This window comes from Vanellus vanellus, assembly GCF_965231255.1.
Source record: "Vanellus vanellus genome assembly, chromosome: 3".
Taxonomy (NCBI): Eukaryota; Metazoa; Chordata; class Aves; order Charadriiformes; family Charadriidae; genus Vanellus; species Vanellus vanellus.
The window spans coordinates 90,487,362-90,501,909 of record NC_138907.1 but is presented as its reverse complement, the minus strand read 5'-3'; the positions used below and the strand labels follow the sequence as shown (position 1 = coordinate 90,501,909).

Below are 14,548 nucleotides of genomic sequence, written 5' to 3'. Positions count from 1 at the left end.
TTTTAGGTTATTCCTGCAGCAGGTGAAGAACAACTTCTACTGGTCGAGCTAGTTCGCTCTATCAGTGTTATGAGAACAGAGACTGTTATACAAACAGTCAAAGAAGTTTTGAAGCAGCCTCCAGCCATAGCAAAGGACAAGGTATGAAAACTGTAGCGGTGATATTGGTTTACTTAATGTCAGATTGCTGAAGCTTAGAACACTGATGATACGGATACTTTGTTCACAAAGCTCAGCAAGTAATTAATGCTGCCGCTCAGTACATTGTGAAAATTTTCATAATATCTAATGATGGATGAACTTTTGGAGGGAAGTGGTACCTTCTTAAGTCACTGCCATGTACTGAACCACTCCAGAATCTGGTTCACTGCATCTGTACAAGACTGTTTTGTGGGGATAGGCTGCTTACATGAGGGAAATAGGTGCACACCCTAGCATCAGGTTAATTTTTTTTCAGGGAAGTGGGAAAAAGAGGGAATTAAAAAAGGGAAGAATAACTTTATAGAGAGATGTCATATTTGTAATATCCGGTTAATGAAGCTGTATCTTCAGACACTGCAAGTAATATTATAGCATTGTCAGTTTTGCCCTGGCAAGTGAGGGGGAAAAAAAACAGTCAGTTTCTTCTTCCTGATAACAGAGGTTTTGTATGTCTTTCTAGAAACATCTTTCACTGGAAGTCTGCATGTTGCAGTTTTTCTATGCTTATACTCAAAGGTAAGACAAGAAGTTAAATTTCATTTCTGTCATCAAGAAGCAGATGGACAATTTGAATATTTTACATCTTTTTATAATCCCTAGGATGAGAAATAGCCTGTGAAATATAAGTCATGAAGATATAATGGTTTTGAACTGTAATTGTTATATAAAAAAGAAAGGGTTTTATTTTGTGAGTTCCCTAGTTCTGCATCACCTTTCTTCCCCCCCCCCTAAAAATCCTGCAGGAAATCTGACCCCTGACCAGGTAAAGCTAATCTTAATTGTGCTGCAACTCATTGGTACCTCTTGGTATCTTGGACTGAAAAACATGTCTTTCGAGTACACTGTTCTGCCTTCCTCCTTTTCTTAATGACTTGATGTAGCCACCTGTTATTAAATGAAAAACCAGAGAATCTGTATGACTGCTGATTCACAGTATCTGGCAGGAGAATTGTGAGGCAGAAAGAAAATGGGGAATACCTGAGGGTAATGATGCTGTTTCCATTGCCATTGCTGCTCTCTCTCTTAGGATTCCAGTGACCAGCTTAGTAGATAGCTGGGCAGCACTGCTGCTTCTGTTAAAAGATTCCATCCAGGTGGGTCTTCCAGCTCCGGGACAATTCCTCATACTTGGGTAAGTGCTCTTGATATTTGCAATTTCTAAAGAAGCTCAAATGTAAGTGCCTGAAATCATACTGAACTGTTAGTGTTTTCAAATCTCTATCAATTATTTTTGAATGGAGAGAAATGCCTATTGCCTGAGTTCTATGGGGTCTTTATCGAATTAGTTTCTTGTCTGAGGAATCGTTACATATATTAAATCTTATATTATAATATAGTATAAGCCACGGTCTTACCTTACTGATTATTTGAGCCATTCAGGCTCTCAACCAGTAGGTTTAAATTTCTCATTTTAATTAGAAAATACCTATAATGACTGTTTCTTAGGCGTGTGTAGATTTGCAGCCCATGAGAAAGGATTTATTCCCAGCATGAAAGCTATTTGTTGAGTGTTAGAAATTACATGTTGAATATGGTTTTCTGTATAAAGCTTCAAGAACCATTTTCTTGAATTTCTGGATTTTTAGAGAAAATTTACTAGGGAAGATAAGATACTTCTGTATAATCAAACATGTTCTTGATAAACTTATCTTATGATCAAAATTAACTTAAGAAACATGAAAGGATATTTTCTAGAATATTGATAAGTAGCTTTAGTAAATTAAGTATTGTGCACGTAAATTTCTTCAGATTTGTCCTAGCTTTTAAAATTATTGAATAAAATCCACATCTACTTCTAAATTTTTTTCAGTGTTCTTAATGAGTTTATTATGAAAAACCCGAGCCTGGAGAATAAGAAAGACCAGAGAGATCTCCAGGTAAGAAATTTGTGGTATGTATGTCTCTTTTGAAAAAATTGAACAGTAAATGCATAATTTGAGAGAATCATATGAATGACAGTGATGTAACCTAAATGATTTTCTGTAGAAGTATTTTTAATCAATTAATAAGTGCTAAACAAACTAAAATATTGCTTGTAAGTTGAGTGCTTTATTTAGTGTAGTTTCCAAAGGAAATTAGGCTTGGGTGCCATCTTTTTTCTACCACCCCAAGGAGTGATAACCAATTTTAAACTAAGTTTGATGGAAGACTAGATGTCCTAAAGATATTCCTATACGCTTTTTAAAATTGTCTGTTATATAGAAGAGGGTGATATTAGTGCCCCCCTCAAGGGAGAAACAGCAGCTGGACAGCATTCAAGTGCTGCCAGTTTTCCAGCCAAACAGTTTGGGAAGCAAGAGAGAGCTGTAGGGAGAGGTTATTGAGAGATTAAGTGTGGGAGGTGTTAGAGAGCTGGTCACAAGCAAGAGAGTGGTGGGGCTGAAAGGCAGACTGAGGGAAAGAGAAGTGTGAAATATATGTTAGTAAGAAAGCAGCATTTGTTAGCCTTTATTAACCTGTTGGCCAAGAAAATGTGCTCTTTGTTTGGTTTAATGTTTCCTTTCCTCAATTAAGTGTGTGCATATTATTCTTATTTCGTGTGTGTGTGCCTGTTCTTATTTTACATTTTACCACAACCAGATGCATGTTTAGAACTGTAGTTGGTTGTACTGGTTTTGACTGAGATAGAGTTAAATTTCTATTAAAACCAGTGCATCAGTGCATGTGGTAGGAAGGACTCTTACAAAAATATTTTCATCCCTTTTTCTCACAGAAAGGTGTACATTTACGGATTTTTATTCTGTTAACTTCAAACCCTTTCTCAAATGTACTAGAATTATCTGATGCATCAGTTCCAAAGTCTGAAATGAAACTTTACTATCTTCTACTTAGTGCTATTTATAATCTGTTGAAAAAGATTTTGTTTTCTGCGGAGTTATCAATCACTGATAATATTGAACAGAAGTGATTTGAAAGCAGTTCTATGCTTAGTTACATAGATTTTTCTATAAAAACACATATCAGGACAACAAATACAGCCCTTCAGCACAAAGTTCTTGAAATGCTTGGTTGGTTGTTTGGTTTTTTTCTACCAGGATGTAACACACAAGATAGTGGATGCCATTGGGGCAATTGCTGGTTCTTCCTTGGAACAGACTACTTGGTTAAGAAGAAACTTAGAGGTTAAGCCTTCTCCCAAGATTATGGTTGATGGAAACAACTTAGAATCAGATGTTGAAGGTAGTTTCATTTTCATCTTTATTTTAAATAAAACATTAATTATCACCCCAAAATGAACAAAGAGGACAGCTTTACTATATTTGGATACATTAAAAATGCTTCACTATTGTTCAGGTATTAGTAACATATAGTGTATCTGGTAAAGTCTGTACATCTTCAAAATATATGCTATTAAAATATGCTTGTGAGGTAAATAATGACTTAAGAAAACTGACTTTGGACTTTTTTTATTTTTATCTTCCTTTAGATATGTTGTCTCCAGCAATGGAAACTTCAAACATAACTCCATCTGTTTATAGTGTCCACGCATTGACCTTGCTTTCTGAGGTAAATGTCTCCTCAGATGTAATAAATACTGTCTTAAGGTAACCTTTTATACTGTGTAAAGCTTTGGACTACAAGTTTGGAGAAAGAGGTTTGATGGGAAACTGATGTGAATGGATTCTGGTTCCTGTAATCTAACAATATATAAAACTTTGCTACTAAAACAGTTATAAAAATTCAGTGAGATGGATGAGATGTAAAGCATGGCCTTTCAGATGTATACTATAGGGAATGTTTTTGATGGCAAACTTTGTGTGTTGATAGTGGTATGTGTTATTTATTGCTGATGATCGTAATCAGGCTTTGAATTTTTTGTTTGTAGCTTATTCTGTAGAATGCTTTGCCCAGGAGGTTATGCTTGTGTGTTCTTACCTTAGTTTGTTCTAAAAATGATAGGATAGTTATACTCTGGATTTTGTATAGTACCTGAAATTTGATCACTTCCATCATAAACTTAAACATTCAGTAAAGAACATTATAAAAAACAAATGCTAAAAAGTAGATAAAAAGCAATTTGGGAATGCATAATAACATAACTTCCTCTCCTTTTATAGGTTTTAGCTCACCTCTTGGATATGGTTTTCTACAGTGATGAAAAAGAGAGGGTTATTCCTTTGCTTGTAAATATTATGCACTATGTTGTTCCCTACCTCCGTAATCACAGGTATCTTTACCATTTATTGAATCTATGTAGATCTCTACAGCCAGTTCAAATTTGGTGGGTGATACTTAAGTTGAAACAGGCATGATAAGGATTAGATTTCTATCAAACTTTCTCTAAAGGAATAATTCAAAATTGTTTCATGTTGACTTTTTTTTGTTTAGTGCTCACAATGCATCCAGCTATCGAGCCTGTGTTCAGTTATTAAGCAGTCTTAGTGGGTATCAGTATACAAGAAGAGCATGGAAAAAGGAAGCCTTTGACCTGTTTATGGATTCTAGTTTCTTCCAGATGGATGCTTCGTGTGTTAACCAGTAAGACTTTCATTTTTCTGCTTATATCAATGGCTGTTACAGATTTTATGTATACCATTACACAAGGGGATGTGTAATGTGGATCAAAATTTCCCAACAGATCTCTGTTGAGTGAAATAGAGGGATGTTCTGTGTTTCGGATTACCACATGAAAGTCTGTTAAAGTCTGTTACCTACAGTTTATTTCTATGCACGAGTCTATTTTTTTCTATATATTTTTTTAATTTCTATGAGTAAAAAGTAGTTAACGTTTTACAGTTTCAGATCAAATTGCGCAAATTAAATGGTACCTATTTAGCAGAGAGTTTGGATTGGAAGCCTTAGCAAACATGAGCCTGAATTAGTTAAGAGCAGCAAAAGCTCTGTAAATATTTCTGTAAATTCTTGCTTTTTTCGTGCTTTTCTGATTTGTGTGTAATCTTCCTATTCTAGCTGGAGAGCTATTATGGATAATTTGATGACGCATGACAAAACCACATTCAGAGATTTGATGAGTAAGTATTTATTGATGTAGTAGTGACTTTTCTCCAAGGGAAACATTTAAAAAAGTGAAAATAAGTATTTTGAAAACATTTATTCAGCATTTATTCCAATCTGTTTAAATTAGTCAATGCTTTTTGTATTTTCTTCAACTACTTGTTTCTGAAAAATCCATAAATAAGTTCACTTGAAGTGAGAGAATTTGAAACCAGCCTAGGCCACAGTGAATTTTGCTTATGTGGCAAAGTTAATTAAGCAGAGCCGGGGGAGTGTTGGGTGTTGGGGGGTTTTTTTGGTTAGTCTGACACCAACTCTGCTTAAGAAAAAAAGGATTCTGCACATTCCAAACTTCCAAGCATCTATACCTGTCAATTTTTAAAAAAAAAAAAAAAAAAAGAGGTAAACTCCCTCCTAAAAATCCCCCAAACTAAGGCACAATTGGGTATACTTATGAGTTTTCTTTCAACAAGTATTTAAAAACACTGTGGTTAAATACAAATTGCAAAACATGCATCATCTTAATGACTGGTTTTGAACTACATTAATGCAATGAAAGTAGGAGTTATTTGCTCCTTGAAGTGAAAGAGAAGGGAAATCTTAAGTTCGTTTCCACACTTTTCATTTTTTTCTTTCAGCGCGAGTGGCTGTGGCTCAGAGCAGTTCACTCAATCTGTTTGCTAACAGAGATGTAGAGCTGGAACAGCGTGCTATGCTCCTGAAGAGACTGGCTTTTGCAATTTTTAGTAGTGAGATAGACCAATACCAGAAATACCTTCCAGACATCCAAGGTAAGTAAAAATATATCATTTAATTTAAGATTCAGCTGGACAGGGTGCTGGACCATCTTGTCTAGACCATGCTTTTGCCCAGAAAGGCTAGACCAAATGATCCTTGAGGTTCCTTCCAGCCTGGTATTCTATGGCTCTATGAACGTGTGCTCACAGTCCAGAAAGCCAACCGTATCCTGGGCTGCATCAAAAGAAGTGTGGCCAGCAGGTCAAGGGAGGTGATTCTGCCCCTCTACTCCGCTCTTGTGAGACCCCACCTAGAATATTGCGTCCAGCTCTGGAGCCCCCAACGTAAGAAGGACATGGACCTGTTGGAGCAAGTCCAGAGGAGGGCCGCAAAGATGATCAGAGGGCTGGAACACCTCTCCTGTGAGGACAGGCTGAGAGAGTTGGGGTTGTTCAGCCTGGAGAAGAGAAGGCTCTAAGGAGACCTTATTGTGGCCTTTCATTACCTAAAGGGGACTTATAAAAAAGATGGGACAGACTTTTTAGTAGGGCCCGTTGCGAAAGGACAAGGGGTAATGGCTTCAAACTGGAAGAGGGTAGATTTAGATTAGATATAAGGAAGAAATTTTTTACAATGAGGGTGGTGAAACACTGGCACAGGTTGCCCAGAGAAGTGGTAGATGCCCCATCCAGGGAAACATTCAAGGTCAGGTTGGACAGGGCTCTGGGCAACATGATCTTGTTGAAGATGTCCCTGCTTGTTGCCGATGGTGGTTGGACCTTTAAAGGTCTCTTCCAGTGACCTTTTACATGACATGATTGGGAATGGGAGCTGCTTGGTTTTATTAAGAGATGATACAAATAGTTAAAGCACCTTCTTCTAGATACATTGTCTATTAGTGCTACCAAGGTGGACACTGTGATCTCTTCCTCTATATGGAAAATTGATTGCATCATGTTTGTTGTTTCATTTGTTCCAGGATTTATTCTTTGAAGTTTTGTTTGTTTTTTTTTCCAGTAAGTCAGTAGTTGGGTTTACTATGTTCAAGACATCAGGTGGTTTTACTGGTCTGAATTGCAACGTGTATCATTGGTTTGACTGAAAAATTTCTTTATGTACCTCCCTCCATTTTGAGTACTTAGAGGCGGTTATGGTTAAATAAGAGCATATTGTCCTTGTGTAATATCCCATGTACTATGATGATACAGCCTTTTAATAACATATATCCTAGCTGTTTGGGCTGTTATTGTATTGTTTGGAATCTGTTAACCCCCTTTTTGGAATGGATAAAACTGCATAAGATAAGCAAAACTCCCTGATGCAATATTGCGTTTATGTAGAGAACTTTAACAAAAATATGTAACTGCACTGTTTTGAGGTTTCTCACTTTTGTTTGTTGCTTGGTGAAAGTGGTTATTTTTTATGTTGACAGAATAAAACTGTAGCAAAGTCCTGAAACAGTAACATGACAGATACCGGCGGGAGGCGGGAAGGAAAAATTGAGAGTAAATGAGGGAAGGTGAAAATGATGGTTGGAATTACTCTGAACTGAGGAAACCTTCTTGGCTTTTGGTTTCAGAAAGGCTGGTAGAAAGTCTTCGTTTGCCGCAGGTGCCCACCCTTCATTCCCAGGTGTTCCTGTTTTTCAGAGTATTGCTTTTAAGAATGTCTCCGCAGCACCTTACCTCGCTTTGGCCTACCATGATCACTGAACTGGTGAGTTGCAGTTAACATTCATGATTTGGAAGACTGGTGCAAATTTGAGACACAACCTCATTTCTCAATGTTTTTAAGAAAATCTCTTCTGGATAATGTGCATGTAAATGTACAATGGATGCAAATTGTACACAGACTTATTTTCATAGTCCTGATGTCTGGTTTTTGCAATCAAACAGAACATCTGTTGACTTGTGCTATTTAAGCTGTTCACGTGTCTCCTGAATTAAATTTCCATTTATCCTCATTGTTCCCTCCTGACTCCTACTTCAATTTCTGCCTATGTTATATGTATACTCTCTGCTGTTCCCACTCTTACCCTGCTGTGTTCCCTGTTTCTACTTTCCTTGTCATTCAGCCCTCTTCCTCCAGCCATGAGGATGAGGAGTCAGAATCTATGTTGTATTGGCAGTTGACAGTCATTCAGGTCACATTGTGGCTGAAATTTTGTAACAAGATTTGTACAAGGCTTGACTTGGATTTCTTCTTTCACTTATTTTACACTGCATAACAAGACAGCATAAACATCTCTTGTAAGAGCTGCTACCTGTGGAGTCTCTGCTGCTGGGCGTTTCACACGCAGGTTTCAGCTTTTGCAATGGGAATGGAGGAGAGTGGTTGATGCATTCTGTGGTCCATTTAGCCTGTTAGCCAAGTAGTTCCTAAGGGGCTGGCAAACACACATAGCAAATTGGAATCACTGTTGTGATTTTTTTTTTTTTTTTTTTGTCTGTTGGCTCCTAACCTAGCCCTTAGTTAACCACAGATCGAAGTGATAAAAGGAGAAAAGCTATATAAAGTATTTTAAGGATCAAGTGCGCAGTTTTAGCAATAGATGCACTTAATTCTGAGCCTGTCTGTTGTGGTTTAACCCTGGCTGGCAACTAAGCGCCACACAGCTGCTTGCTCAGTGCCCCCCGTCCCCCATGTGGGATGCGAGGGAAGAATTGGAAGGGTAAAAGTGAGAAAGGTTGTGGGTTGAGATAAAGATAGTTTAATAACTTAAAAAAAAAAAAAAAAAAAGAGGAAAATAAACACCAAGAAAAACATGTGATGCAAAAGACAACAATTGCTTACCACCAACTGACTGATGCCCAGACAGTCCCTGAGCAATGACAGCCCCTTGCCAACCTTCACCCCCCCAGCTTTTAGTGCTGAGCATGTTGTCATATAGTCTGGGGTATCTCTTTGGTCAGTTGGGGTCAGCTGTCACAGCTGTGTCCCCTCCCTATTTCTTGTGCACCCCCAGCCTACTTTCTGGCAGGGCAGTCTGAGGAGCAGAAAAGGCCTTGATGCTGTGTAAGCTCTGCTCAGCAATAACTAAAACATTGGTGTGTTATCCACACTATTTTCAGCCTAAATCCAAAACATAGCCCCATACAAGCCACTATGAAGAAATTTAACTCTATGCCAGCCAAAACCAGTACACCGTCAATATTAAGAATAAAGTATTAAGTATTAAGAATGCCATTCTACTCTGTAAAATCTGCTAAGAGCTGGGAGCAGTGTGGCTCTCTGAGTCCTGTGCTGTCCCTGGACTCTATGCAAGTTACTGCAGTCCTGGAACTACTTTTAGTGGACAGGACTACGTCATCTCTGCTAATTCCCACCTAAGTTTGTGCCTTTGTGTGATTCTTTATTCTTAGTTCCTTTAGGTCTTGCTCTCTGCTGGGCCTTCTTTCCAAGTAGTGGAGGGGATTAGCCTCTGAGAGCTTGCCTGGCTGTAAGAGTCATATGTTTCATATGTGCTACTCAGGCTATATACAGGGGATGAGAGAGTTTCAGGGTGCCAGTGTTGTCATAGTTCAGTGGGTTATTTCATCATCCAGGAATGGACATGGAGCTCCAAACAACAGTTCCTCTAAGACTTATTACTCAGGCTTCCCTACAGCATTTTCCTGAATCACAGTTCATTAAAAAATGGTATTAAAATGTAGCATTTTATCTTCAGGTACAAGTATTTTTACTCATGGAACAGGAGCTCACTGCTGATGAAGACATTTCCAGGTAAACTTATGAACTTGCCACTTGTTTACCTTGATAAGTCTCCTGGCATGCTGATGGGCAGTTGAGTCATTCTTTAGAATAATTTGTCAAGCTCAAATGAAAAGGACAAGTAAAGAGTAGTTCAGTCTGACTGCAGTACCAGGGACATACTGATGAGGGCAAAACAAAAAAAAAAAAAAAAAAAAAATCCCACTGTCAGATTGCTCATAAACAACAAAGGTAGATGATGCAATACCAGTACATTTTTACAGTGTCTTCCTGACTAAAATGACACCGCTTCTGCAATTAAAATATGCATAGCATAACTTTATAGCTTATCTGTGTCATATACATATTTAAAATAAGATTGATGCACTTTTTTTTTGTCTAAATAAAAATGTGGTTTCTTCTGGTGTTAGAGAGACATAAAGATGAGGTGGATGATTTTTCTTGTTTCGTTATCCATTTCTACCCCATCTACCTTCTGCACAGTATGATCCAATTTCAGTCAATGCTAGCAGTAGAGGCAAATTTCTCAAAAGAACAGGGGGAGTTATTTGCCTAAGTCTTGTTCTTCACTTTTTTTCTAGATTCTCTTTGTTCTTTTGAAGAATTTTTCCCTAAAATAAAGTAATGTCAACATGACTGACAATTTTATACTTTCTCTTAATTTGGAAGTCTGATGGAAATGAGATATAGTTTATTGTATGTTAACATTTTATCATGCACACACATATATATAAATAAACATACAAAACCCCACCCATAGCAGAGGCTTGCAATATTCTGGTTTAATTTATGGATTCAGGATTAAGTTGTGTGTTTGTAAGGGCAAGTAAGAAAGATGATGTTCCCATAGTGGAAGAAGGCTGTTATGACTCATCTGCCTGCTATAATTTATTTTAGAACTTCTGGCCCATCTGTTGCTGGTCTGGAGACGACGTACACAGGCGGCAATGGTTTCTCCACATCCTACAATAGTCAGAGATGGTTGAACCTGTACTTGTCAGCTTGCAAATTTCTGGACTTGGCCCTAGCTTTACCGTCTGAGAATCTTCCTCAGTTTCAGATGTGAGTAGAAGACTCTGTCATTGAAGGTTTTGGATGTTTAACCATACCTCTTGGTAAAATTCTACTGTGTAAAAATCTTTGTTTTCCCATTTCCTTCCCTTTTCTGGCCTTCACCCAGGGCAGCCCACAGTTCATTCCCTCCCAGTGTCAGAGGGGCCCCCAGAGCAAATGGTGCTACAAAATGAGTTCAAGCTGGTTTGATTTAGCTTGTGGCAAGACATTCTCCACACTTGTGAGCTAATCAGTAATAGTGATTTATTCAAGTATTTTAAAGTATTTAGTTGCAGTAATGTCTAAGAACCCAAAATACACCCACATGTCTCAGTGACTAATGCATGACATCAGAGGACTCTACGCTGTCTCAGCATGACTCACGTAAATTACTCCTGAGTGGTCTGACTGGGAGATGTTGCAACAAACCCATGTTTTTTTCTGGGTCGGTAGTTTTGTTTGCAAACTGCTTCCCCAGTGCATCTGCAATCCTGTTGTATTGGAAGAAAATGAATGCAAGAAAGACATTTGCTGAAGACCCTAGAAATGGGAGGCCACCAAGGACAAAAGAAAGTGTCTTGTCTCTTCCTTTACACTGCACAGTGGTGACCATGTGAGAGCTGCTGCTCTGTAGACATTTGGTCATCTCTAATTATCCTGTTATTTAAAAGATGTTCATGTGGGCTGAAGGGTGGAGGAATTTGCGCACACACGGTGTCAGTTTGTGCCCTGTAGTGTTTCTAAAGCTAATATTGAAGATTCATTGATTTATTTTCTGGGGATTTGGCTCGTAATTCTTGCTCCGTTCTCCAAGTTGTTCTAATCTCCATTATTAGCCAGCCCAGTTTTATTTAGGTCATTACTGTGCATTTCTGGAAAGACAATAGTCATGCTGCATCACACTGTCTTTTAGGGCATTCTCGTGAAGGCTTGGCATGAAGTTTTAAGAACAGAAACTTTGATTTCCTTCATAGTTTATAATGCAAGTAGCCAGTCTTTGCAGTAAAGCAAGGTCGGGGGGGGGGAAGACGTCCACTTGGTCTCATTGGCCTATGAATAGGTAAAATAAATGAGTTTCTGTTACCAACACGGGATATTGAGAACATTTTGTGGGTTATAGTAAGCATAGCAAATGTGCAGCAAAGTGTTTTAAGTAACTTATATATTTTATCATCAGAATTGCTTTCAGTTCCCTTGCACACAATGAAGGTGTGAATACTCCTGTTGTTTTTAGCTTCACTGCTTTATCTTGCTCTTGGCATCCTGAAATATTTCAAGAAACTCTAAAGGGAAAAGAAAATGCTACATTCTCAGCCATGCTACCTCCTGCTTTTCAGAATGTGCTTTTCCTGTTCTTTCTTGTCAGACACTGCTGGGTTTTTGTGTGGTTTGCTTTTTTCCCTCCTCTTTCTTTGATACCTAAGTAGATTTCCTCATCCACTTATATTCTTAGATCTAGCAGAAAAGCCTGCTTGTTCATTAAGGATAATGTCTGCTTGTGTTATCTCATGACAGGTATCGTTGGGCTTTTATTCCAGAAGCATCAGATGATTCAGGCTTGGAAGTACGAAGACAAGGTACACATCAGAGGGAATTCAAACCGTATGTGGTGCGTCTAGCAAAACTGCTGCGAAAAAAAGCAAAGGTATGTCGCTTTCTTCCAGTTTTGCTTGTCATTGATAATTTTCATGTGCAGTAACTTACAGCACTGTTTTTGGTTTGGATATTGAGTGATTTTTTTTAACAATGAAGAATGGAAAGGAGTTTAAGTGGTGTGGGAGATTCCCACTGGAATAATCTCAAGTCATCATCAGGGAAAAACCATATGTAGATATAAAAACAAACAAACAAACAAAAAAAAACCCTCAAACCTGCTATTGTCAAAAAAAGACTATGGTCAGTGACTTTCTTTTAGTGAGTTTTCTATTAAAAGTATTATTTGTATTATTTGAGTAAAAAGTAAAGTATGCTTCAGTGTCTAATATATTTTAACATAAAATCACTTGCAGACAGCCAGTCGTATATGTGGATAACTAGTATAGCTAACTACATTTTGAAGTAGAAAAGCATTTCTGTTAATAATAATCACATTTAAATATTTAGAAAGCTGTTGCATTCCTTAAAAATGACAGAACGAAGAGTCTTGAGACTGCAGAGCCCAGGAGGGCTGGGTTTCTTCCCTGAAGCGGTTACGATGAGTGGAAGAAGGCAGAGAGCAGTAGAAACAGTTCTGGTGAAATCTCGGCTGCACAGTTTGTAGGGTGGGAGCAGAATTAGGGTTGTCATTACATTGGCTCATAAGGTATCCTAAAACCCTAGTTTGGGTGGGGTGCAGGCCTGATCTGCTAATGAAAGTGGTGGAACTTGGCCAAGCCCCGTCCCAGGGAGGTCCCTTCTGCTGCCACAAAGTAAGAAAACTGCTATTGGGTACTTTGCTGCTCCCCTGTGAGGGCAGAGCCCCCGTGGGCAAGCATCTCACTGGGAAAGGTTTCTGGGTGGGCCAGGGAAACAGGGAGGAAGCTCAAAGCCATGTGGGAGAAAGCTTTGAAGTTTCATTCTTGGGTTTCCCTCCAAATAGATGGCGTTGTCAAGGCTGTAACACTGGCAGCTTGCTGTAGCTACTGCGTTTACAATCTCTGATGAATGTTTTCACCGAGAAAAGAAACTACTGCTGACATACAAGTGGCTATATGAAATTTAGGGATAACTTCGTTGTGGGCAGATCTGAACTACTCAAGCAAGGCTCACAACTATAGGGGATAAAACAAGTATCTGAAGCACACCTGCATTGTTCACTTTATTGTTTTTGAACCATGAAGATGAAACTAAATTTTTCTTCTCGGGTGTATAAAGGAATATTCAGTTTTAACTGGCTGCTAATCAGGCATAGCCTCTAACCTTGATGGTTCAGTGTAGTGTGCTATGTGTGTGAGAAAGTGGTCGCACTCCAAATAATCTCTCTGCATGAATTACAAATTACATATGATGCATAAAATATACATGCTGGTAAGTACTGTATGTTGAGATAGATGCCTGGAGTCAGGACTTCCACAGTATGCTTCAAGAACATAGAAAACTTCCTGGAATTTCTGGAACCCCCTAGTTACAGCAGCAGTTGCACTCTCTGAACCATAGCAAGGACCATGATGATGAGATAAACATGAGGTAATGAATACGGACTTCCAGGCCATTTCTTCTTTGTGTAGAGGAGAATACTGATATATATAGCTGTGGCTTTTTCGTAGAAAATAACTGTTTCTGAGCAAAATGTTCCAGTGGATTTTAATTTTCCTTCAGGATGCTCTGACTAACGCTCAGATTCACGTAGCATGGTGTTGCTCAGGCTCTGTTGTCTGAAAGAAATGTGCTTAAAAACCTCCTTTGGCACTACTGGCAATACACAGAGGAACAAACTGGCAGTGCTGTTATTGTCTAATAGTGCCATAGCCACACTAGCTCCAGAGTCTGCTGTTTCTGGACCATGGACTCTTTGGGGCGGGTGATTTTTCTAGCTGAAGCACAGCACCCAACCGAGCAACTGCACGGCCTTCATGGCAAAGTATTATTTTGATATATGAAATGCAGTCTGAAAGTTCTCCTCTTTCCTTCCACAGGACAAACAGGAGGACTTTAAGACGGTGGTTTTGGAGGGAATGGAGATGGCCAAGCATCAGGTGAGGGTGGCCTTTGATGCTTGAGTTGTGAAACAAGCTCGCCATAATAACACCATCACTTCAAGGCCCTGGGCAGTATTTAGCTTTCAGTAAGAACTGAGAGACGTCAATTTTGTTAGAGAACAAAGTTAAGAGATTTTTGAAGTGAAAGAATCATGAGGGCCCTTATTTTTATAGATAACTTAAAAACTTATTTTTAAGTTGGTTTCCTACAT

General features: G+C 38.6%; 1 protein-coding gene across 1 annotated transcript in view; it reads left to right on the top strand.

Moving 5' to 3' along the window:
• DOP1A (DOP1 leucine zipper like protein A) overlaps positions 1–14,548 on the top strand; it is a 70,264-nt gene that overhangs the window by 52,534 nt on the left and 3,182 nt on the right. The window contains exons 23-37 of the mRNA XM_082481502.1: positions 7–141; positions 662–717; positions 1,229–1,333; positions 2,012–2,078; positions 3,237–3,381; positions 3,629–3,708; positions 4,260–4,369; positions 4,531–4,680; positions 5,113–5,174; positions 5,796–5,948; positions 7,475–7,611; positions 9,563–9,618; positions 10,504–10,668; positions 12,175–12,304; positions 14,274–14,333. Coding sequence (XP_082337628.1) covers positions 7–141; positions 662–717; positions 1,229–1,333; positions 2,012–2,078; positions 3,237–3,381; positions 3,629–3,708; positions 4,260–4,369; positions 4,531–4,680; positions 5,113–5,174; positions 5,796–5,948; positions 7,475–7,611; positions 9,563–9,618; positions 10,504–10,668; positions 12,175–12,304; positions 14,274–14,333 — 1,611 coding nt within the window. The remainder of the gene's footprint in view (positions 1–6; positions 142–661; positions 718–1,228; positions 1,334–2,011; positions 2,079–3,236; positions 3,382–3,628; positions 3,709–4,259; positions 4,370–4,530; positions 4,681–5,112; positions 5,175–5,795; positions 5,949–7,474; positions 7,612–9,562; positions 9,619–10,503; positions 10,669–12,174; positions 12,305–14,273; positions 14,334–14,548) is intronic.